This window comes from Rattus norvegicus, chromosome 19 (genome assembly GCF_036323735.1).
Source record: "Rattus norvegicus strain BN/NHsdMcwi chromosome 19, GRCr8, whole genome shotgun sequence".
Taxonomy (NCBI): domain Eukaryota; kingdom Metazoa; phylum Chordata; class Mammalia; order Rodentia; family Muridae; genus Rattus; species Rattus norvegicus.
The window spans coordinates 70,588,526-70,614,590 of NC_086037.1; the positions used below are offsets into that span (position 1 = coordinate 70,588,526).

General features: G+C 50.0%; 1 protein-coding gene across 2 annotated transcripts; it reads left to right on the forward strand.

The window, feature by feature from the left end:
* The first annotated feature begins 10,290 nt into the window (after positions 1-10,290).
* Positions 10,291-24,055, forward strand: Ntpcr (nucleoside-triphosphatase, cancer-related). 2 transcript variants are annotated; one of them, NM_001134573.1, is made up of 5 exons: positions 10,291-10,396; positions 12,116-12,278; positions 13,053-13,149; positions 20,711-20,920; positions 23,538-23,991. In NM_001134573.1, the coding sequence occupies exons 1-5, from the start codon at positions 10,357-10,359 to the stop codon at positions 23,604-23,606; spliced, it is 579 nt and encodes a 192-aa protein (NP_001128045.1). In that variant the 5' UTR covers positions 10,291-10,356; the 3' UTR covers positions 23,607-23,991. The 2 variants fall into 2 exon arrangements, with proteins under 2 accessions (NP_001128045.1, XP_038953830.1); XM_039097902.2 differs by lacking the exon at positions 10,291-10,396 and having other exon boundaries at positions 12,113-12,273; positions 23,538-24,055.
* Positions 24,056-26,065: the final 2,010 nt, after the last annotated feature.

Sequence of the window (26,065 nt, forward strand, 5' to 3'; positions counted from 1 at the left end):
AAATGTGCATTCCAAACACAGTAAGATAATCACTTAACTAGGGTTAACATTAAAAACAGAAAGAAAAATCGCCCAACAATAATAGACTATTACTGAAGACACAGAAGAACTGAAACTTTCAGCCTCTACCAACCGGAGCGGAAAATTTTGTTAACACGGTGTTCTGAGTATCTTAGAGAGTCTATGAGTGGGGCAGCCATTCTGTAAGCGTTTACCCAAGAGCGACAAAAATAATTATGTGTATGTGTCCATGTGCCTGTGCATGCATGTGTATGTTCATGCGTGTGTGTATGTGTATGTGTATAATGTATGTGCATGTTTAAGGTTCTCTCTCTCTCTCTCTCTCTTTCTCAACTGAAGAAAATGCCAATCACTCATCAGTACATAAGACAACTCTGGTGCATCTTATGCACAGAATAGAATATTCGAACTCAGCACCTAAGAGAAATAGACTGAGTCAAAAGTCCTTGATGTAAACTTGGAGCCCCGCACTTCTGAGCCCTGTTCCAGGTCAGCCTCATTTCTTCTTCTTGCTTTCTGGGTTTTGTATCTGGGTTCATGTGGATCTCCTCTGAGGATGTACTCATGTAACTTCATAGATGGGCCAGAAGTTAAGCCAAATGTATACAGTAGTGCATACTTCATGCTGTCCTAGAGTAGCTGAAGCTAGCCTGTTTTAGTAGAAACCGGGCCATGGATTGTTTGGACGGTGAATAGAAGGGAATTCTGGGAAGGGCACAGGTGGGGTATCTGTCAGATTTGGTTGAATATAGTCGCCACTTATTTAAAAACTTGTGTATCTATGGGGCTGGGGAGGAGGCTAGTCAGTCTTGTGCTTGGTGGACAACCTGGAGTTCTGTCCCTAGAGCCCATTTGACAGAAAGACAGACATGGTGCTAAGAACTTGCAATCCCAGCTGGGAAAGTGGAGTCCTGAGACTCCCCGCTAGACATCTTAGCCTAATTGGTGACCTCCAGGCCACGGAGAGGGAGAGAGTATAACTCAAGTAGAAGTGGACAGTGCTCCTGAGAACGAAGCCCATGGCCATCCTGTGGCCTCCACACACACATAGGCTATCGTGTCTCACACACACACACATTTTAAAAACCCCATCTTTGTATTGTGGCTTTATGTGTGGAAGTAAGCATAGAATACAACCAGGAATGGTCACATTTTCCTTCATAGAATAGAAGCACCTGGTCCAAACTAGAAACCACAAAGAGCAACTGAGGTAGGTTTCATTGGAGTAACCTATAGGTCTAAAAGTTCTCCCTAGGGGTTGGGGATTTAGCTCAGTGGTAGAGCGCTTGCCTAGGAAGCGCAAGGCCCTGGGTTCGGTCCCCAGCTCCAAAAAAAAAGAACCAAAAAAAAAAAAAAAGTTCTCCCTAGCTCAGGGCACCGTAAAAGCCACTATGAGAGCTCCAAAAGAAATGGAAGTTGAGGAGGAGGGAAGAATGTAGCTTCTTGTAAAGGAGATAAGAGAGGAGGAGGCTTTTTCTCCCCAGCTTAAAACAGTCTCTTCGTATAATTAAACCTCTGCTGATTTACAAGACCTGGTAGGCAGGCAGAAGGCTGGAATTCAAAGCCCGCCTTTCAGCACGATGCGCTCTAAACAAAGCAGAAGAAGCAGTAATTATAAATTGTTGTTACTGTTAATTAACCGCTGGAGGCCACAGGGAAGATTAGTAGTCCGTCTGGGAGAGAGAACTCCAGGTCTTAAGTTCACAAGGGGCTTGAAGGTAACTGACAGCCCCATAAACCTCGACAGATGACCAGACACTGTATTCCAGGGGCCACTGGGATAACTCAAACCAAGTCAGCCTTACAGTGTCGAGAGGGAAATCTAGACATGGTTGTCTCAAATGAGCTTCAGGATGGAGAACAAGAGCAGATCCCCGAGCTCCTAGGTAAAAGTGTGGTTCTGAAATACAGCCTGAGGCAGAGTCACTGGCCAAAGACAACCAGTGTTCCTTCCCTCACTTCAGTTTTACTTTCAATGTTGTTTTATTTGGTACGGATTTCTTACAAACGCACACCCCCACCCCTCCACACCCCTCCGGAGCGCACCCAAGATGATCCAGGCTTCGAAACAGCCAGGCTACGGTATTACTTTGTTGTCTTGTTAACTGGCCCTGGTTTGGAAAGCACTGCTGGACTCCTGGACACTATCCCAGGCACATGGTGTTCCCTAGCCAGCCAGGCAGAAGGACATTAGCAGACCAGGAGATCCAGCCAGATGTAACGAGCCGACCTCGTAAATACTGTTGGGCTCTTGGCAGCGAGTTTCAGCATACTGTACTTCTGGACTCCAGGCATATGCTTTACAAGTGGGAACAGAGGTGGCTTTCTTTCGTTTGTATGAACGTGCGTGTGCGTGTGTGTCCCCGAGCGCACGCACAACTAGGTAATGCTCATCCTTTGATGCAGAGACCCTTGTTTTTATTTGGAACTTACTTTGTCTAGGTTAATCATTAACCTGGGTAAGCCTCTGGGATCTACACGACCGGCCTCCCTGCTCTGGGATTGTGTGTACCTACACGCTCAGCTTTTTCATAAGTTCCAGGAACCTAACTCAGTTCCTCTTGCTTGATGAGCATCTTGTGCAGCAAGCTATCTTCCCCACCTCTGAGCTGCCTTCATTAACATGGGTACAGTCTGCCCTTTTTGGCCTCTCAGGGTCGGGCTAGCTACCCGGTGCTTTTTAACGTGGTGGTTGGGCAGAGGCTGTAGTCAGTTTACCTGAAGGCTGGAAGGGATAGTGAGGGCTGTTGACACAGAACCATACTCCCGGATTCCCTGGGACTGTGGGATCCTGGGATGTCAGAATCAAGCAGAAACCCTGAATCTCAGTGGGGACATGTGACAAACGGGTGGAAAGGTGACTGGAAGACTTAAACCAACAGTACTGATCTTGAAGGCATGAGGGACAGGACTGAAGCTTCTTTTGGTCAATCAGGAGAAGGACCTGCCTGGGGATTTATCTGACCAATCACAGCCATCTTTGTTACATCTCCACCAATCTGACCAATCACAGCCCTCTTTGCTACATCTCCACCAATCCTGAGACTCAGGTCATCCCAGCCAGGGTAGGGGACTGCTGGGCTGAAGGGAGCATCCTCTCAGGCATGTCAGTTTGGGTTGGTGCATGCCCCGTGCGAACAGTAATCATCTCGTGTTTTGTCATGAATCACTCTTGTGCCTCAGCTTAGCTTGGTCCCAGCAGAGCTGCTCGAAAAGTGTGGAAGTGATAGATGCTTTGTGAGCCACAGAGAAGAGGAGCGACAGGGCAGGAACGTTCGACGCAATAGACTAAACACTACATACACCTCACTACTTCACGGGACATACTTATGCTAAAACCCTTCACTGTTTATCTGCATCGTTTTTGCAGCAACTCAGACACACTGAGCCCTGTCCCTCTGTATATAGAGTGTGGGACTCTCAAGCCTCTTTTCTCTTTGGACTTTTGCCACTGACAGGGAAAGTTCCTGGAATTCTCACGGGGGCTAGTGTTTCCGACTTCTTATGGTGTAGGAGGAGCGAGTAGTCTGGTTCCTCACCCCCCAGCAGTACTGCTCCTGGACAGCAATGGTTTCTATCCAATTCAGTGTTGTCTTCATGTCACCAAGACTTCGGGGGTGAGGTGAGGGTGGGGTTCTGACAGGAAAGGCAGCCAGGCCACACAGTCATTATGAAAAGCTGCGGGTCTTCTAAACAGGGGAGCCACTCCTGCACCCTATCCTAAGTCCCACAGTGAAGAAACATTCCCAAGGGTACCAGGTCTGCATATGCATGAGTGGTCATCACAGAGTACTCGGGTGGCAGTCCCTGGGCATCACAGCCGCCTGAGCAGCGTTCATTGGCTTCCCCAGCCCAGTGCTCTTTTACAGGATGCAAGCAGGTGGGCCACAGGACTCTACCATGGCCTCTTGGAGGGAGATTGCTAAGTCAGGCTGCCACGGACCCCACAGTACATTCAATCCCAGCAACTCACTCTCCTCACATGTCACAATGAAATCCAATCGAGTTAATGTGTCCAACAGGCCTACTGTGACACACTTTAAGAGTGTCTCTAGTTTTTGCTGTGACTGAATCCCATAGCTTAGCATGTTTGGTGTGTGGGGCAGTGGGCTGGTATGTTTTCAAAAGTACTATTTGTAATTTGGGAAACACTAGGTATAAAACTTATAGTTCTGAGAGAGATTTAAACGGCGTCCATCATCATCATCCCACCACCGTTAACATTTCAAATTACCTCTCCCCAGTTATTCTCATGCAGGTGTTTTCCATTTAAGTTTATTTTAATGCAATAGTAATTACTCGGTGTGTGTAGCGTCCTGGGCTATTCCTCTAAGTCTGTTTCTCCCCCCCACCTCTGATTGTAAATGGATCCCCAGTGATGCTGAGACATTACAATATCCTGTGCGGTGGCCAGGCTGACTGAGATTCAGTGGCTCAGCAATAAGGAGAGAGAGAGAGAGAGAGAGAGAGAGAGAGAGAGAGAGAGAGAGAGAGAGAGAGAGAGAGAGAGAGAGAGAGGAGGCTGATCATGAGCACATGGAAAGGGGAGAAGGGAATGGGGAGGGAGCGGGAGCAGGAAGGTAAAAGTAAGAGAGAGAGGAGGGGGAAATAGCCCCTGTTGTAGTGAGTCAGGCAGCACACCTGGCGGTTGCCAGGTAACTGTGGGGCGGAGCTTAGGCAAAATGGAAACAATAAGGAACTTGGTTCTTTCTGTCTCTGTTCTGGTCAGAATTAAAACATCTGGCATAGGAGGAAGGGAAGCCCTTCCTCAAGACTCGAGGTAGACACATTTCTAAACACAGGAAGAGGGCGAAGATGCTGGTTAGCGGGAATAAAAAGCCAACGTTAATGACGCTGTTTTACAGCGTTGTAAAAAGCTGAAGGATGTGCGCTAGTGCAGAGAGTGGGGGCTCAGGAAGGGGAAGTGAGTGGATGCTTTGTGCTCTGTGGGGAGAAGGAGGGGGAGGGGGAGGAAGAGGAGGAACGGCAGGAGGAGCAGGAGCAGGAGGAGGAACAGCAGGAGGGGGAGAGGGAGGGAGGGGAGGAGGAGGAGGAGGAGAGGAGGAGGGGGGAGGAGGAGAAGGAGGAGCAGGTGAAGAAGAGGGAGGGAAAGGAGGGACAGGGGAGGAGGGGGAGGAAGAGGAGGAAGGTGCCACGGCAGGTAGACTAAACTCTTCCTCTTTTTCCTCAGCACACCAAGGACGGGCTGGCCCTGGGCAGGTCATGGGAGAGTCCCTCAGTGTCAGCCAGTGGCTTAGAGGAGCTACAGGGCACAGGGCAGCAAGCTATACATTGCTCTGGAGGCTCCACAGTACCACCGCCAGGGACCTAGGAGGGGACAAACCATAGCGACTCAGTTGTGGTTTCCATTGTTGTGAAGAGAGAGCAGCTCCTATAAAGGGCAATGTTTAACAAGGGCTGGCTTACATTTCAGAGATGAGTCTATTATCATCATGGCAGGCAGAAACAGTGCTGGAGAGGTAGCTGAGAGATCTACATTTGATAGGCAGGCAGCAGAAAGAGATAGTGACACTGGGTCTGGCTTGGGCATTTGAAACCCCAAAGTGCTCCCCCTGCCCCAGCCACTCCCCCCCTCGACAAACTTCATCCAACAAGGCCACACCTCCTAATGCCATTCCCTAAGCATTCAGGGAGCCATTCTCATTTGAACCAGCGCACCACAGGTTTCTCTTCTTTGTTCCCCCACTCCCCTTCTGCCCTAGCTAGATTAGCCGTTGGCGCAGTCTACAGTCACCTGAGAGGAAAGTCTAGATTGAGGAATTTCTGAACTCAGTCCAGCCTGTGGGTATGAGTGCTGGAGATTAACCCCGCCTACCACGGGCGGCGCCATCCCTTTCTAGGCGCCACTTCAAGTCAGGTCCTGGGATGTATAAGAAACCTGGGTAAGCCAGACCATATGTGACCCAGCAAGACATGTTTTTGTATTACCTTGGTTCTGAGTACCCTGTCTGGAGGTAACGCTGTACCGAATGGCAGGCTGGTCTGGTCTGCCTTGGATTTCCTGCCCTGAGTCTTTGTCCTTATTTATAGTAGTGAAATGTGATCTAGAAGTAAAAGCGGAAATACCCTTTATCTCCCAGGATGCTTTTGGTCAGACTGTTTTTTATCACAGCAATGGAAAGGAAAGTAGAACTTCCTTTTCCTTTGTTCTGGCAGAGAGGGTCAGCAAATACATTTTTTTTTGATTTATCCAGCTGCAGCTATGACTTATGAAGTGAGCGATGGGGTAGGGGAGGGAAACTGCCAGCATATTTATTTAGCTATTTTATTCGGTTCTTATGTCTACCTCCCTTCCACCACTCCCACCACACACACACACACACACACACACACACACACACACACACACACACACACACACTAGGTAGGAGAGAAAAAGGTAGGAGGAAAAAGGGGACATAGACCTCTTTAGACTTCTTCCTGCTTATTAGGGTTGTTGCTTCCTAGGGGGCAAGTCCAGTTTTCATCGGCACACGATCCAGCAATCTAGCAAACACAGCAGCAGCGGGATCAGCAGCTACCACAGCCCACTCGGGCTCTCCCATTTATGAGTCCCCAGAATTAAACTATCTGCAGCTGGCAAAAATCACAGCCCTGCTAGTGCACAAGGCAAATCATAGTCACCTGCTGTGAAGTGGCCTCTTATCCCACACCTAGGAGTAAAACAAAAACATACTCATATCGCATAACCTTTTTTTTTTTTTTAAAGAAACCAAAATCCTCTCTACAGGGGAACAGTGAAGAAATGCTAGATTCAGGGCTTCTCCACCTGTGGGTCGTGACCTCCTTGGCAAACTATCTCCAAAAAGCCTTACAATTCATAAAAGAAGCAACATTGTAGCTATGAAGTAGCAACGAAAGTAATAATTTTGTGACTGAGAGCCACCATGGCACAAGGAACTGCATTAGGCTTGCACCACTAGGAAAGCTGAGAGTCACTGAAGCATTACAGTTGAGAACAAGATGATGATTCAATGGGTTGGGGATTTAGCTCAGTGGTAGAGTGCTTGCCTAGCAAGTGCGCAAGGCCCTGGGTTCGGTCCCCAGCTCCGAAAAAAAAAAAAAAAAAAAAGATGATGATTCAAGATTGGTCTTTTCAGAACAGAGAAGCCACTGTAGAGGCCAGGGAACAGAATGCTAGCCTAGCTCTCCTGCTCGAGGGTGCCCTGGGGGGTATGTTCAGCGCATTGCTGGGCTACACAGAGCAGGGCAGTCTGCTGCATGGCGTTGTGGGCAGTGGGTGTGAGCCTCTTCTCTTCCCAACAAGTCTTAACTCTGCTCTTCCTTGGGAAAACAAATCAAGGAGCTGGAGGTAGGGGCTTTAGGAAGGGATCCTTCTACCCATGTCAGATCAATATCACACTGGGGTGGCAGAAATCAGGAGTCCAGAATCTCAGGTTTCATCGGATTGTGTAAAACTGTAAAGCCAAGACACAGAGCAGGCTCTGAAGTGCCCCGAGTCGGCTGAAGAGAGGCTCAGCTGCTGAAGTGGTTATATCGTAAAGTTAGGAACCAGGATCCAAACTCCAGAACTCAGGGCTTTAGAAAGGGGGCGTGGCTATAATCCTAGCTTGAGGAGGTGGCATAGGCAGATGCCTAGAGCTCCCTGGACAGGCAGCCTAGCCTACCTGGCAAATTCTGAGCCAGTGAAACACTTTGTCCCAAAAAACCCAATATGGTTAGCACCTGAGAATGAGAGCCGAGGCTGTCTTCTGGCCTCCACATGCTTGTCCACATCCACACACACACAAGTCCACCCCCATCCCACTGGGTCTCAGACAGATGCGGCTTTAAAGTACAGTGACATTGGACCCAGGGAGGGAATCACATCGTGTTGGCTATCTGTGACTTTCAAAGGTCTCGTGTCACACGGTCTGCCTGCAGACTCTTTAACATGTTGTTAAGTAGAGGACTACCTCACCTGGGAGTGGTGGGAGAGGGAGACTCCAGTCCTCTCGTGGGGACAAGCTCAACTCCCCTTTCCTGTGTTATATACCATGCAGATGATTCTGGGAACAGCAGGGCCTGACCACATTCCCAGCATCCCTTTCTCTCTGCTTCTGACTGCAGATGCATTCTGACCAGCTGCCTCATGTTCCTGTCGCTGAGACATCCTGTCACCATGGACTGGACTGACTGTACCTGCACATGGTGAGTGCCCCCCCAAAAGCTTCCTCCTTTGTGCTTTTGTGCTGCTTCGGTCAGGTATTTGAGCCAGCAATGAGAATAGTAATTAGCACAGATGGGCTTAGAGACATTTTCATGAGAAAAGGCTGCATAGACACAAGGATAGTGTTCCTGGATGGATGATGTAGCCCTGGGCAAGCCTCCCCTGTGTGCAAGAGTTTCTCTGTGAGTTTGGTATAATTTACAAAGCTCTTTGAACTGAGCCTTGCCACAGCTCTGTATGAACACTGGCCAATACCACTGGTGAGATATGGGAGACGGTTCAGAGGCGGCACCGAGGACACCGAGGGAGGAGAAGCTTGAGCTAGCCTGGGCTACAGAAAGATCCTGTCTTTAAAGAGAGAATGAGAGGGGAGAGGGAGAGCGCCCAGGGCCCTGCACATCTATGTAGACATTTTCTTTGTTTCCTCTGATATTGATTCTCTACATCTGGCACCGAGGTACGGGAAACAACCCAACCCCCAGCAAGCCTTACAATTCCAGACCTCTTGCCAGTGGTGGAAAGTGCTAGAGGGTTAATATCTAAAATGGATGTTTTGGATTTGAGAAGCACTTAGGAGTCTATACATGTATTCTCTGTGTGATAGGCTCTCCTAGGGGTGACTGCATGCAGGTGCAAGAGGTGGGAGGCAGGTTACCCATCGGGATAGTAAGTGATACACCATTAGAGTAATACAGGGCTGTCCACAGTGCTGGGGTGACAGTGGCAGGTGTGGTTCTTGCCAATCTTCTTAGGCAATTTCTTTTTAAACAGCGGGAAACTGAGCTGTTAGATTGGCATTTGTTGCTGAAGGGAGTCCAAAAGAGTGTGTGTGCGTGCGCGCGCGCTTGCCTGTGCGTGTGTGTGTGTGTGTGTGTGTGTGTGTGTGTGTGCGCTCGCGCTTGCGTGTGTGTGCGTGTGTGCGTGTTACATACACAAACCAGTGAGGGTAAGGATTCCTGGAAATGGCTTTCTCATCCAGGATGGAGGGTGACGGAGCACAAGCCCAGCTGGACACATGCTCGACTGAAAGGGTTTTCAGGTACATTGGGCCCAAGGCCACTGCCACTTCATTTGCTGGTGGAATGAATCTCTCGACTAAGATGAGGATCGGCTTACTGTCTCTCGGGGAGAGCCATAGGAGGTTGTTGGTTAGCAGTCAGGAGTGGAGGTATGAAGCAGAGGTGGGGGCTTCGGGGCATGGTTGGGGATAGGAAGTCTGTGGGCAGCAACCTGGGCGGGCTTGAAAACCTCCTGCAAACAGGTTGCGGTTCTCAGGACCAACGCCAGTTATTCCAGTCTACAGGAGGCCATTGTTTTGGGCCAAGCTGCTAATCAAGACCCTAGCAGTCCAGACCAGGCCGGAATGGAATCAGTCACTAACACTAAGGGTGACCATCAAATCGAGCTTTGAAAAAACTGCTTTGGGCTAGTTTCCCCCAAGCAGGGGCATCCCAGTCAACTGAATGAACTCAGTGTGGAAGTTCTATTTCAACCATGTAAGGAGAGAACTTCGCAGAGGGACCTCCCCCCCTTTTGTTCTTGTTTCTACTTTCCCCAGCCCTTTCTGCCGCTCAGCTCAGCTAGCTGGAGGCTCCTTCTACATCCAGGTTGCAATAAAAAACTAAATCAGACCTTTAAACTAGACCCTTGCTACCTTATCTCAGATACTCATCTCAGGAGGTGGATGCCAGGATAAACTGAGGTTGACTGCTGACTGCTCCACAGCCAAGTGAACACTGTACATGGAGTTCAAATCCCACCAAGGGCTGTTCCTTTAAGGAGGGTTTCTATTGCTACACAGGAGCTAACTTGCAGCCTGGGGTGGAGGGTCTCAATTACAGAACTCAGATACTTAAGTAGCAATAGCAAAGAATCTGGCATTCCCACGCATGCGTCCGTGCAGATATCTCAGGTGAGTCTGGCACACAGGATCGTTCCCAGAGCCTGCAGGCAGCCGCTGCCATATAGCACCAGGAGCAGGGACGAACGCGCATGCGTCGTGTGTGTTAGGAGGGGGCGGGGAGGTGGAAACGCATGCGCGACCACGGGGCGGTGCTTTCGCGGCCGGCAGGGGCGTGACCTTCAGCGTAAGGGGTTGGGCCTGGCCTGCAGGTATAACCGGACCAGCCCGCACCAGGACCCCCATGCACATGGCGCAGCATGTGTTCCTCACCGGGTCCCCAGGTGACCTGGGGCCTGCGGGACTTGGCGGGGAGGTAGTGTGCCTGGATCTCTCTCTTAGGTCTCCGGCCTGGCTTGGTGTATTGCAGCCCGGCGGGAAAGAAGGCCAGGAGGACAGCGGAGCACTGGTTTCAGGTCCCCCAGTATCGGTTGTCACCGGTCTCTGAGGCCCAGCTGTACTCTTTGGAGTTAGTTGAGCAGGCAGAGGCTTCGGGAGGGAGCAGAGGACCGTTGTAGGAGGCGCGCCAGCCTTGCACAGCCTGCCCTACATTTGAAATCTGTGTACAGTTGTGTCCCCAGCTTCCTGCTGTGGAGTTCATCTGGAGCCATCGTCCATACCTATGTTCAGGAGAGGTTTAGTGAACACCGGACTCACATGCTTACCCCCACCCCCACCCAGAGCCAGGGAGAGCTGTCAGTCCTTGATTCGCACCACACCCCTGCCTCCTGTCTTCGAGTTAGTTTGCCCCTTGCGCCGCAGGCCTCACTTCACTCCGGTGTGTCTTTGGAGTCCCCAGGCTTTTGTGCACTCTGCCTGCTGGTTTGCTTATCACTAATTATCCCCAAACGGTTTGGCTTTCCAAGCCTCTCTAGCAAGTATCGAGACTTATGAAAGAAAGCATCCTTTGTCAGCATCCTTGCCTCTTCCCAAATATTGACCAGCAGCTGTAAGTCATCTTAGAGGGGACTCTCTGGTTACTCACTCAGCCCAAGCAGCCTTCTGCTAGAGCTGAAGAGGCACAAGGGAGGTTGGGGAGGGGCTCTGACCCACGTGCTTCTTTTTTATGCTTTGATCAGCTGTTCTTAACATACTGGTCCCTGTGAGGAGATAGCCTCTGGGATCAGGAGCTGCTGGGCTGCTGTGTGTTTTTTTGGAAATACGAGTATACGGAGTTTGAAAATTAGATTTATTTCTGTGTGTGAGTGTATGCGCAGGTGTGGAGGTCAGAGGACAACTTTGGGGAGTTGGTTCTCTCCTTCCACTAGGTGGGCCTCAGGCTTGGAGGCAAAAACACCTTTACCCCATTGAAGCATCTTGCTGGTCCATAAATATACTCTCCTCCTCTTACAATAAAAGTGCTGCCTGCTTAGTATAAGAGCAGAAATGAAGTGTTAAGAAAGTGACAGACCTTTGGTTGGTGTCTGGGGGAGGGGGACAGGGACAGCGACAGCGTTTGGGATTTAAATAAAAGAATGACAGACCAACAGGCAGGCAGACTGAAGGGGCTAGTCCCAGGGAACTCCACCCTCTGGAACTAAGCCTGGGACCTTTTGTTCTGTATTGTTCTAGACTTCATCTGCAGTGGACGCAAACTTACTTTTGCTTAAAATCTGTAAAAATTATACTGCAGCCCTCTGGCCCACCACCGCTGATCCACCCTTGCAGCCAGGCTTCCTGCTCTAAAGGCTTAACAACCTCCCCACTCAGGACCATCTGCCTGATCAGACACTTGTGTGGCTGGAGGGATGCTTCAGATTTAAACCAGAACAGAGCTTAAGTTTAGGAGGAAAGGAAGCCCCCGATACATCCCGGGACTGTGTTAGAAATAAACTTACCACTGTGCTTGCCTCTGCTTGGGGTTGGAAATTCCTCACCCCTGGTAATCAGGCAGGTAGTGCCATTCCCAGCTTGTTCTGTTCCCAGCCATTGCTTTTGCAGGCCGGATGGACTTGGCAAGGTAAAAAACCTCTCGACCTGTCTTCTTTCCTTGTTTCTTTCAGGGGTTGGCAAGACAACCTTGATCCAGAAAGCCATCACGGTCCTACAGTCTTCTGGGCTGCCTGTAGATGGATTTTACACACAAGAAGTCAGGCAGGGAGGGAAGAGGATAGGATTCGATGTCGTCACCCTGTCTGGTGCCCAGGGGCCTCTGTCCAGAGTTGGGTACTGGTATTTTGTTTCTGCGGGGTTTTGTCTCTAGCCTGGCCTCAGTACTTCTTGGGAGCATTTCTTCTCTGTGTGAGTGTACATGCATGTGGCCCATATGTCCATACAGAGGCCAAACAGGGGCACATGGTGTCCTGCTCTGTTGTTCTCTGCCCTAGTCCCCGAGACAGGGAGTCTCACAGAACGTGGAGTTGGCATGGGGGCCAGTCCCAGAAGTGTCGTGGGCAAGCCTCTATCGCTAAGTTATATCCCCCAGCCCTCTGTTTAATTTTAACCTTAGTTTTTTATACAAGGTCTTGCTATGTAGCCCCTGCTAACCTGGAACTCCTAGAGATCCTCCTGCCTTTGCCTCCTAGTGCTGGGATTAAAGGCGCGCACTATCATGCCCAACACCCCCTTGCTTACTTTTTAATTTTGAGGAAGTCTAAGTTGCCCAAGCTGGTTTGAACTCAGCTATGGCCCAAACAGCCCTTAAACTTTTTGTTCTCTTGTCTTCTCTCGCCTCGGCCTCCCGATTAGTTAGGGTGAGGATAGGAGACTCACCACATTGGGTTCAGCTCTTGTGCTGTGGTGCATGGGCTTACTGGAGGTGCAGGGACCTCACTGTTGGTTACTCCACAAGACTGAATTTGGCCGGAATGGAGCTGACATTCAGGAGAGAAACCCCAGAGGGTCCAACCTTATACACTCCCACCTTTGGTACGGAGATTGTTAAGGGTGTGTGCAGAGAGCCGTCGGTGGGGACCCCTCCAACAAAGTCTCTTCTTTCAGGTCACAGCCTCTACCTGGAAAGGCCGACTGCCGAGTGGGGCAGTATGAGGTGGACCTGGCTTCTTTTGAGCAGTTGGTACTACCTGTCCTAAGGAATGTGAGTACACGTTTTCTGTCCTGAGAGCCGGGGGAGCCTCTGTATTGTGGGACTCGCTGGCCACTTGAACACAATGGCTTTCCCCCTGTAGTCAGGTGCTGTTTTATGGTTTATAAAGCCTTCCAGCCGCGGAGCCTTGGGCAGTCCAATTTGCTGTCCCCCTGAGCTGTCATGTGCCCAGAGCATGTGTAAAATATTTCCCGTTCAGAAGGCTCTAAGGCAGGTCTGTGTCCCTGTGTTCTGGTGCACAGAGCTTGCTTGAGTGTGTGCTGATAGTGTGGATAGTCTACACTGCTCTGTGTACACAGAGCCTACTGTCATGTGGTAGGTACCGCTTAGGTGGAGCCTGGAGCCCTATCTGAGGAGCTGGTCACTGCCTGCTAAGGACAGCCTCCACTTTCAGAGGCCTGGGAATCCTGTGGTCTGTGTTGATGTAGAGCTGGGATCCCACCGAGCTCTCCTCTGCCTCTCCCCCTCCCCAGTTCCTCTGAACATTCCCCCCCATTTCTGGGCTGAGCCGTGGAAGCTGCTCTGTTGATACACGCTGGGAAAAGGCAGAGAATGCTTACTTCCCCTGGCACCCATGCCTCCCTCTCCTTAGCAGTAAGATGTGTCTGATGACATTCTGAGTGGAGAGTCCGGCTTTGAGCATCGGATCCATATAAAGAATTAATTTTTGCTCAGGCAAACAGGATCCTGGGAAGAGGCAAGTGCCCATGCCTGGTGTCTGGCTGCAGGCTTACGTAAGAGCTCTTATGTGCTTGCTGGCCAGGTCAACAACTCGGCTCTTGTTTTTCATGGAAAAAGGAAAGAGGCGGCTCACAGTTTTACAGCCACTCATGTTTCTGCAGTGATCGTAACCACACACTCGGGCCATCAAAATGGACTTGGGTGAGGCAGTTGCTTTGATCTGTGGTTGATATTCTGGGTTATATAGACGTTAGTTTATATCTTCCTGGGAAGAGTCCTGCTCTGTCCTGCTACCTCCAAGCAGTGATAGCTCCCTGAGAGGGGTCTAAAATGAGGCTGGGTGACAAGGGTTGGCGGCTGCCCAGGGCTCCTGGGGCCACGTATCATGGCATCCACTGCCCGTGTGGGAAATAGTTTGTCAGGCTGCATTTCTGCTGGCACTGAGCACCGCAATCATGTTCGGTAGAAATGTCTTCTGGTTTGCATTAAGGGATGGTAGGGATACATTCTTTAAATAATTTAGTACGTGGGTATCTTGGACTCTAACTCACGGGTTCAGTCCTCTCTCCGTGTCTTGCGTCTTGATGTAACTAGATCTCGCTTTGCTTCTTCTGTTTTATGTGCCTGGCTGTTTCGCCTGCCTGTGTGTCTGTTTACCAAGTGTGTGCACCACTCTCAGAGGCTAGAAGAGGGCGCCTGAACCCCTGCAGCTAGGGCTACCTATAGCTGGGAACCGCCTTGTCCTGGGAAACACAGACCCTCTGCAAGAGCAGCCAGTGTCCTTAGCTGTTGAGCTTCCTCTTGGGTCCTAGCCAGATATTTCTTTAAAGCAAATGACCTTTTAATCTGTTGATTCTACTTTTCTGTCCCTCATATTGGTACTTTGGGTTTTTTTTCTTTCTTTCTTTCTTTTTTTTTCTTTTTCTTTCTTTCCTTTTTTTTTCTTTTTCTTTTTCTTTCTTTCTTTTTTTTTTGTTAGCACAGAAAAGCTCTGTCCTGATCCAAATTAGTGCAGCATTTTACCTATATGTTTCTTCTGATGTGAGCTTGTTAAAAATGCATTTTTAATCCATCTGGATTTGTTTTGAATACATAGCATGCAGTGGCACTCTTAATTAGTTTCTTCGAGATACTTGGCCAGTTTACTAAAAGCCTTTGCTAAAAGCCCATGTTTAATTAGTTTATTCTTTGTAAATTGTGCTTCAAAGCTCGTGTGTGTGTGTGTGTGTGTGTGTGTGTGTGTGTGTGCGCGCGCACATTTGTGACGACTCGGAGTCCTCTTTCACTGACATTTCTGATTCTTACCTGAATGCCACTCTAGTCTGGGTTCCTAATCAATTGTGTTATTTAAAAATTTTTTTTATTTTTTAATGCTATGAGTGTGTGTGTGTGTGTGTGTGTGTGTGTGTGTGTGTGTATAAGCATTCATGTGCGCCCACATGTCCACACATACACATAATGTCCAAAGGCATTGGAAGAGTGTATCTCATGGAGTTGGAGTCTCAGGTAGTTGTGAGCTCCCTAAAGTAAATTCTGGGATCCAACCTGGGTTCTCTACAAGAGCCATCAGTTCTCTTCACCCTGAACCATCTCTCCAGCCACTGCATTTGCATTCTTTAAAACTTCTCAACCATCTGCCTTTGTTCCTTTCTTTACACCATGCTCTGACTGTGATGGCCTGGCTGGCTTCCTTGCTAAGTGGAGCCAGCAAGGAGCCCATTATTAGCCCAGTTACTCCACCTTGCTTCTCAGATGGGGAAACTGAGGCACTGAATAGGAAGGACCTTAGGGAGGGGGCACAGCTTTTAAGTAGTAGAGCTGAAGCCAACTGTGGAATCAAGACCTACTGTCTGCCCATTAACAAACATCGCAAGACACAGTTAGAATTTCACCAGACTTTTTCTGTTTTCTCACTCTTGCCCGATGAGGTAATTTGTAGGAGTGTTCTGTTTAATTAGGGTTCTTCATGGTCTTCTAGTGTTCAGGGCTGACAGGGTAGGACTGTCTTCTTTGCAATGGTCTTTTTGACAGCTGTGATACTAGTGTACCCTAGTACAATTATGGAATGTATTGATTATTGTTTAGTGTGAGTGGAGGTGAAGTCGAATCAGGACCTGAGGAGCAGCTCAGCTGTCATCCTGTGGCTCCTACTTTAGATCCTGCTTCCGATCTCCCAACTTCTACTCAGATGGGAAAAGACTTCTGTCAGAGGATAGTGTGTGTGTGTGTGTGTGTGTGTGTGTGTGTGTGTGTGTGTGTGTGTACATATGCCTGTGTGAGGATCTCTGTGTGTAACATACACAAGAAGTTCAGGTCACACAGCTATGGAAGCTTTGGAAGGATCCAAACTACCAGATTCCAGTTGGATGCCTTCCTAGATGTTGGTGAGCTCCCCAGCATTGCTTGGGGACCACGGTTGTTGCTTTCTTGCTTCCACATTTTGGCTCTCTATCTCACCACCCCTGAGCCACAGGGTTGGCCATGAAAACCAAAGGCTATCTGGTGTGAATACAAACATGTTTAAGAGTCTTTAAAAGGCTGTCAGTGAAGACATCCCTGCAGGAGACTCCATAGCAAAAGGAACTAGAAGCTTGGCCTCAGGTTGACTTTTCGGTCTCCCTGAAGCACCTGCTACTGATGTCTTCATGGTATCCCTTAGGCATGGCTACACTCTGAGCAGGGAGGCACTCCTGTGGCTGTGGCCTTCTTGCCAGACTTTCCCTAACATTCTGTTTTCTCTAACTTCACTTCATCTTCTGAGGATTAAAATAATCCCCTCTGAAGCCCTAGATTGTAAGCAGCCCTACCTGCCAATCCTTTCTCCACCACAGTGACAGCAATTAGCAGGAAGTAACCATGCAGTGCAGGGTTGAGCTCTTAAGGCCTCAATGCTTTCTTTCTCCCAGATCCGATCTTGATGGCCTTGTTTAGAAAACACCTTGTTCCAGTCACCTTGTTTAGAAAACTGGTCAACAGTACTTTACTGCAGTGAAAAATCAATTACCTGCCCCCCCCCCCCAGGCAATGAAGAAAATGGTGCCAGGCATCAACAATTTCAAACTTTTATCAAAAGCCGAAAGGTTGATTCAGTTTTCTTCCCCAGGGTTGTGCAGCTTTTAGAGAACATTTGGCAGTTGTGAGCAGTCAGCATGGCAGGAGTCTGAGCCTGCTGGTTTCGGGTCACAATTCTGTGTGCAGAGCAGCTCCTGAGCTGTGGTCAGCAGACTATACACTTGCACGCTCCCTTTAGTGATGGGAGATGGTGATGTCTTTCACATTCACAGTGTATGTTTCTCGTGACAGTGTGAGGCATCTTTATGTGTGGCTCTGTCCTCGGTGGCTTTCTGGGAACCATAGTGCTGTCCTGCACTATAGGCAGGAGAGTGACCTGTTCATGGTGAGAGGCATTTCTTAGACACAGCCCATGCCTCCTGCCAGAAGGAAGTGTGCAGATGTGGAAGAAGAGCTTCAGAGTTAAGTGAATTTGACCTCAGCACTTACAGTACTGTCAGTAAAGGGTATCTGTACAAATGCTCACACCTACTGTTACAACAGCTTGGGCAGCACACAGCAGCTCTGCTCAAGTCCCAGTGTTGCTTACCAGGGAGCTGAGTGGAAGTGGTTCTGAGGAGGAGGATGAGAGAGTGGTAGGTAACCATGCTGGGAAGAGATCACCCTTCACAGTTTGATATTTTTACCAGGAAGCTGGGGAGGCCAACATGGGGACATGAATCTGCCATGGAGTCACAGGGACACAGTCCAGGCTGGTTCCAAGGGCTGGGATTATGAATACAAAGTTCTTCACCCACTAAGCTGTCAGCTGGCGTGAGCTGCCTTGGTCCTAGGATAGCTCTCCCATTCTGGAAGACACCTTGGAAACCATCCACTTTCCCGCAGGACCAAGCAGAGCTGCAGCCCTTTCCTGCCTAGGCACTAGTGTTGGCTGCACTGTGTGTACTGGAACAGCTCCTGGGTGAGGAAGTGCCCTGTAGCAGCCTAGTCATACCTTTTCCTGGCCACCCCATGTTCTGTGGAACGCACAGGCTGATGCCTGTTGTGAGCTCTGTAGTTCAGAGAGCTGAGGCACTGGCTGGATCCCCGGCTGCTGTAACTGCTGTAGTCACTGTCTGTGTGCTTCCTGTCCTAGCACGCATGGCTCTCGGGGGCATAGGCTTCGGTTCTGCTACCTGATGTCTGGATTTGCCACCTCATTCCTTCTTGACATCCAGACCTGGGTGTTGGAGAGATATGCTCAGAAGCCAGACTTCGAGATGTCAAAAATCAATGAGCATTGCTACCAGGAGGGATATTTGTTGGTCAAACAATTCAGATAAGAGGAGGGCCACTTTAATTAGTCCATTCTTGGTTCAATATTTTTGTTTAAATAAAAAGCCAGGCACACCCTTAATCCCAGCACTCAGGAGGCAAAGGCAGGCAGATCTCTGAGTTGGAGCCCAGCCTGGGCTACATAGTGAGTTCCAGGACAAGCAGACAAACAAATGATTCTTTGTGTTTTAAAAGTACTTAAGAAAATAAGACAAAGGAACACGGTGACAGTCACCCCGTTTGGATTATGGACATGGGTTCTGTTGTCTTGAGTCCATTCCAGTTCCTGGGACCCTGGGCCAGCCAGCTCTGGGCTCAGGAAGCACATAGTTTTCTCAGGTTTTCCTCTTGTGGCTGAGAGTTTACAATCAGCCTCGGTGCTGGCTAAAGCCAGGTGCAGGTGATACACAGGCAAGGGTGTGGTGCAGAACTCAGAAGTGCCACCGCTGCCTATTTGCCCTCTGGGGTGACGGTGCCACCCAGATGCCAGGCACACAGTGACCGCCGTGTGGCCGAGAGGCATCCACAGCTCTCAGTTGCACAGGGAGGTTCTAGGAAGAACAGCCTGAAGGCTGCCATCTCCAAACTCAGCCTGCTACTGCAGGCTAACACGGGAGCTCAGAATCTGGGTTAGGTCCGTAGGGCGAGCCTCCATGGGCCTCTTTGTTGTCTCCTTCTGGATTAGCTTGAGTATGTGTGTGAGAAGAGCAGATGGGGCATAATGGTGTTTCTTTTTTAAGCTCTTTTGAACACCCTGTTGAGCTGTTTAGAGAAGCAAGCTGCGTGCTGCCCGTTCTCAGTGCCCTGACCTTCAGCCCCTCTCTCTCTGGCCTATGAATAACTTCCATTTTTATTAAAACCTTATTTTTTCTTCAATTTTGCAGTCCAGGACAGAATGAGGGCATTAGAAAGGCCCAGGGTTTACGGTGAACAGCAAACACTGTGCATGCAGGTCCAGACATCTCCTTACCTCTGTTTTGGGGAGCTGCAGGGGACTGTGCACCCACATGTGTGTACGTCCATGCAGGACACATGCATTTATGACCCACCACATGTATTTCTTCAATCAGGTAAATACACACATTGTGCAGTACGTCCCGTTGTCTGATTTGATGGCTTTCAAAGCTGTCAGTCAGTGTTCCAGACAATGCTGGCTTCTGGAAGGTATATGCCATAATCTCCTGCCTCTGGGGTGACTTCCCCTTGAGCTCCATGGCCCAGCACGCTCCAGGGATTGACCTATCTCTGTCCCCTCTTTGAAATGGGGCACAGGCATGTACCCAGCTTGTTACATGGGAACGAGGAATTGAATTTGGGCCCACATGCTTGCTGTAGCACTTCTTCCCCTGCCCCAGTGTATACACACTCACACACATACTCGCATATACATATACTCATACACACTCACATGTACACACGTATGCACACACATGCTCATACACTTGCATACACACATACTCTCACATATACTCACAAATCATACATACACACATGCACTCATACACATATACACATGCTCACACATACACTCATACATACACATACACACTTATACACATACACACTCTCACACATCACATACTCTTAAATGCATACATACACACACGTATACATATGTACACATACACATATACACATGCTCACTCATTCATACATAAATCACACATGCACATATACACATACACTTGCATACACACACTCACACTCAAACAAATCATACATACACTTATTACACATACATATTCACACATACACAACTCATACACACACACGCTCACACACACACTTTAATTTCGACATATCCATTATGTGTACATTTGTGTTTATGCCACCCATCAGATCTCCGTGCGAAGACACAGATATAAGTATATCCATCTAAAACACGAGGACTGCACCAGGGCAGCAGCACTTCTCTTAACGACTCATGACCCTTAGCTGGCACTTTGATCATGTTTACCCTCCGTTACATGCCTGCGCCCCTCCCCCCAGTTCTTCCTCTAAGGTCCATTTGAGACAGTCCATCTCCTGGCCAGCGAGTGAGTTATTATCCGGACTGCCCCGCTTTTATCCGTACTGCATTCCATCTGGTTTCATGAGTTTTCGTCAACCTTTAGACTGGATTGGAACACACGGGCACCTGCCTGCAGCCGTCACCTCCTTCTCAGGAGAGGTAGGGCTACAGCCCAGAGGAGACATGAGAGGGGTCCCCAACATGGCCGTCCTGTTTCCTTTGGACCTACAGCACTCCCTGTCTTACGCTTGTTCACGACCTTGACTTCCTCACTATGTAGGTGGGAAGCATGGTTACCACTGGACCATTCTAGAAGAGAACATTTTAAGAGGAACTCAGGGGCAGGACATGCAGTCCCAGGAGACTCTGCTATGAGCCTTGCAGACCTGTGTCTTAAGTGCGTGGTTTTCTCTGCTCTGTAAGGCACAGCCCAGCTGCCTGCCACAGATGCCAGCCAGGAATCAGCAGGGTGGGACCCCAGGGTTCAAGATCACATGGTTTTGCTGCCTCAGCGACTGTTCTCCCTGTCCACAGGCTGTCCCCAGCTGTGGCCTCAGACACAGAGTGTGCGTCATTGATGAGGTTGGGAAGATGGAGCTGTTCAGCCAACCTTTCATCCAAGCGGTCCGCCAGACGCTGTCCACGCCCGGCATCATCGTCCTTGGCACTATCCCAATCTCCAGAGGGAAACCGCTGGCCCTGGTGGAGGAGATCAGGAAGAGACGTGATGTGAAGGTGTTCAGTGTGAGTAAGCCCCCAGGGAACCGGCTTCCCTGGGGTCACATCCCAGCCCCTGCTACCTTCCTCTCCTGCCTTCTGTGGGCAGTAGTATAGTCAGAGGAGGCCTTGGGGTGTTGACTGGGAAGGCCTGTCCAGGGAGGAGCCGTCGGGGTTAGAATCTTAGGTCATGCACTCAGAGGCAGGGTTCCAGCCCCAACCTCTCTTGAAAGACATGAGCATATGGTAGAATTAGTTGCTTGAGTCTGGGCCTTGAGTTCAAAGCTGTGTCAAAAAAAAAGATGGCCAAAAGGTTTGAACAGACATTTCTCGAAGAGTACGTAGAAGCCACCAGTAAGCACAGAGAAGGCACGTAGCCCACTAGCATGGTCGCCTTGAGGCACCGCACCATGCTGACAAGGAGTCCTCCTGGGCTAGAGTCAGAGGACAGAGGTGGGAAGGGCTGGCATAGCCATGGGCTTGGGCAAACCTCAGCCTCCCCACCCGGTTGATAGGAGGAACCTGAACTGTTCCTGGAAACCACTCTGTGGTTTCTCCAGGGGCTGCCCGTTAGTCACTGACTCAGTGAGTCCACTGTCCTGGGCACTCACACAGAAGCGAAGACACTGACCAAGAGCTCAAAAGACTCACTGCAGCCTTGTTCACGATCCCTTCCAGATGGGATGAGCCCAGCAGATAGACAGGCATGTAATGTGCGGTCTAGCCATCTAGTGTGCTTTGTGCTTAGTGCTTAGTGACACAAAGGCATCACACACACACACATACATACATACACACACACACACACACAGACATAGATATACACATATACCACATACAGACACACAGAGAGACATAGATATACACACATACATGCACACAGACACACACGCACACACACACACACACAGAGGTACACACATATGCACACACATACACATAGACATAGATATACACACATACACTCATACAGACACACACACAGACATAGATATACACACATACACGCACACACACATACATACATGCACACATACACACACAGACATAGATATACACACATACATGCACACAGACACACATTCACAAACACACACACAGACATAGATATACACACACACACACACACACACACACACACACACACACACACACACAGAGGTTCTGAAGCCGAGATGAATGCTGTCTCTTGCTGAGTGAAAGTAGCTGGTCACGGATGGCCCAAGCTCCATGACTCATTCCTAGACTGTCCAGAAGGCACAAGTGCATGGAGGCAGGACAGAGTGGTAATCGCTAATGATGGGCAGGAAGGAGGAGGTGGCTGTGGATGGGGTCCTGTCTGTGATGAAACATTGGTTTCTAACCCTGATGTGGCATTTGAGCTGCACACCGGTGAGGCACTCCACATACATGCTCACACACAAATCAAAGCCGTGGCACCCTTCTCCTTTAGGACTCGCTGACGCTGACGTACCCTGTAAACGGTCATTTCCAGTTCCCTTCCCATCCGGGGGGGGGCCTCGCTGCACGATAGGTGGCAGAAGGCATCGAGTGCTAAGACACTCGAGTGTGCCCAGTCAGGCTGGCCATGCGAAGCTAGAGTTCTGGCCCAGCATGCATGACACCTCGGGTTCTACCCCTGGCACACTTACAAACAGATGCTGTGGCACACGCCTCTAACCCAGCATTCAAGAGGTGGAGGCAGGACAATCAGAAGTTCGAGTTCGTCTTGGACCCAGCCTGGGATGCTCAAGGCCCTGTTTCAAAAACAATAAAAAAGCCACCACTGCCATTATATGAGCCTTGCCCTCAGCACACTGTTTCAAAGTTTCTTCTTCAACATGCAGCCTTGCAGGAGATTAGGCTCCTGATCTGTGAACATTTGGTGGTGTGGTGATAACCCATGGTGGACAGAAACTCCCTCCTCACATCCGCACACTCATGGAAGCCTCCAGGTGCACTGACTCCTGCCCTCTTGCTCTGTGGCTCTGCTCCCTCTCTGAACACCGTCCACCGCTGACCAGATTCTCTGAACACAACCACCTGAGCAGATTCTGTCCAGGTTCTCGTCCCTCCAAACTCCTGTCTCCAGCCCCACCCGACCCCCACTCCCTTTTCAGGACCCTTCCCCAGCGTCCTTTACTCGCTGGCCTTTCTGTCCCTCTCCATCGTGGTCTGTGACCTCATAACATCAGAGCCCTTAACTGCAGCACCACAAGGTCAGGAGGCTAAGACTGTTGCACTCCCTGTCTTCTCTGGCTCCCTTCATCTCTCCGAGGGGCAGAGATCTGAGGTCAGTCTGCAGCACACAGACTCTCCAGGGTGACGGAAAGAAGGGGGTAGCTGTTGCTGTCCTGGGGGTAACATGGAGTTGTGGGCAGCTCTCCTCTGTGCTCACATCTCCTGGGCCCAGATCAAGGTCCTCTCTGCTCTTTTCCAGTCAGGCTACAGCTGAGTCCCACGCGCTCCCATCTGCATCCTGTGCCCCCAGTGCCTTGAGACGTGCATTCCCCATGGGACTTGGTGACCCTGAAGAGCTGGCTTCTGCCTCTGCCTCCCTTCCCTGCTCTCTAGGAAACGCTGGCTCGAAGGACTGGAGGAGAGGAAGTGCTCTCTAAGCTTGTCATCTTGCCTTTCCCCACAGGTCACCAGGGAGAACAGAAATAGCCTCTTGCCAGATATCGTGGCTGTCGTGCAGAGCAGCAGGTCCTAAAGCAGCAGCTGTCGGGGTCCAGCTCTGCCTCTTCTCATGCTGGGCCCTGAGTACCACCCCGTCCACCGTGTCCTATGTCCTCCCCGGACCCCTTACAGTTGTGCGTGCAGTTTGAGTAAATTCTAAAACGAGTCTGCCAAACATTAGGTGGGATTTGCTCCCATTGGGGTTTATAACATGTTCGGGGCTGCGAAAAGATGGAGTTCACTTCTTCCTTGACTTTGACTGCTGTAGATATTAAACACCTCTCCAGGTGCAGCTCCAGACTGGTGGCAGCTGAAAGCAGTAACAACTGGTTCTCTTCAGTTATTTCCAAAAGGGGGAAAAAATCAGTCCTCCTCTCCCTCTCTTGTTTATTCCTCTGTTCATTGACTAATAAAAACAGAAATAAATCTGGTGGTCCAGACACCAGGTCACAATGCCGGTGTTAGCCACAGGCCAGACATGAACACAAGCTCCTGTTTGTGCTGACCTAGCCCGGGCATGGTTTTCAACCACTCTGAACCCAAGTGCCCCTCCAAGAAAGAAAGAGGGCATGGCCATCATCAGAGAAGGCTTTGGAGGCTGGTCTGAATTGTGGTCCCCACCCGCTGCTGCAGGGGTTCCTCTGTGAGGAGTGAGCTCACAGGCAGGTGGCTGAGCCCACACTGGGCTCTGCAGTGCTAGGAAAGAGTCAACTACAGGAACCATAGAGTCCATGAAGCCCAGAAGCTACCCTCCCTGTGGTGAAACTCTTAGATTATTTGAACATTGTTTAGCAAAAGCGTTAATGACAAGGGACCTATGGACAAGCATGCTCTGAGCATGGACCTATGCTGTGAGCTGGGCACTAGAACCCAGCGGATAATGCAAGAAGCACTTCACATGAAGGCCAGAGCCTGTATCTGGGACAGGGTCTCACGCTGGCTTTCATTCCAGGGTAGTTTTCAAGGCTCATCCTGTTCTTGTCAAGCCCCCATGGGTTGCAGCTTCTGGAGGTCAAACGGCCCTTTCACCTAAAGCCATCAGAAAACGCTGATAAATACTTTACTATTCCCAACAGTAGCAAAATTAAAGCTGAAATAGCAATGAAAAATACATATTTTTGGTTTGGGTGTCAACACAGCATGAGGAGCTGTATTAAAGGGTCAAAGTGTTAGGAAGGTCAAGAACCACTGCCCTAGAGGGACCACTCTAGGAATGCCTTCTAGAGGAGGAACTGGGTCTCAGAAAGTCCTGTCTGTCTGCCAGGAACAGTAGCTGCCTCCCTCCACCCCTATGCCCCAGGTAGGCTGTCCAAGGAGGCCAAGAATGGAGCTCATACCTGTAGGCAGGTGGCTGCCATGCCGTCCATGGGTACCAAGGCAGGCGGGACACAGTGTAGATTGGAGCTGCTAGCCTCAAGGCAGCTGGTCACCCAGGACCTGAGTGTGCCCAGCCAATTGTCGCTACACAGCCTGGCCCTGTCAGGGAGCCCGACCCAGCCTGTTGAACCTAGAATGAAGGGGGCAGACAGGAGAAATGGTGCTGGCAGCAGAGTGCTCCCGCTGGGCTCAGGGGGGATCCCATGATGGCATCTTATTGGTCCCCCAGTTGTGTGCACCTGTAATCAAAGCACTTGGGTGTGTTCTAGGTCAACCCAGGTTTCACAGGGAAACACTCTCAACAACTAGCTTCTAGATATCACAGCTATGGCAGGTGGGAGACCCGCACCTAAGTCTGAATGGCTTAAGAATCTCTGCTTAGTGTACGCTCCGTGCGTCTTTATCTAGGCTCCCTGCCATCTTGCCAGTCGCATGCCTTATGTCTCATCCTCACGCTGACATGTAATTGTACCGCTGGCACGCCCTTCGGTGACTACCACTCTCGCTTAAGAGCGCTGGGTTAGGGAGCAGGTACGCAGACTACAGAGGCGAATCCTAGGACTTCAAGGAGCAGGGGTGAACAGCGCTGGGGTATCTCATGGAGTTGGGTGTGGGTCCTGACCTGAGAAGTTCACATCAAAATCTCTCACATGCATTTCCGCTGGAATAAGATGGCGGAGAACCACCGGGAGACAGACCGATGGAGCCCTTGCCGCTGCCTCTCTCTTAGCAGGTTAGACCACCATCTGCTTCGTACACAGTGGCTTGAAAATCCTTTCCTTCTTGTCTCTGAATGAAGGTAAGCTCATGTGTGCAGGCCACAGGGCTTGTAAGTGGATAATAAAGCGTCTTGGGCACTCCTGGCCCATGGGGAGGCTTCTAGGAAAACTACAGATTCATCTGCTCATTTGGTCCTCGTTCCTCGGAGCACGGAAGCCCTGGGAACAGTGAGGTGGACCTGTCCTCTTCCCATTGAGATTGGGGTTCATTGAGGATGGGGTTGACCCATGTGTGCCATCTGCCCACACTGTAACACAGGGGCTTGGGACAGAATGACACCGAGTGGGAACTGGCTGCATAAACAGAGTGTGTCCCACGTCAGGTATAGACAGGGGG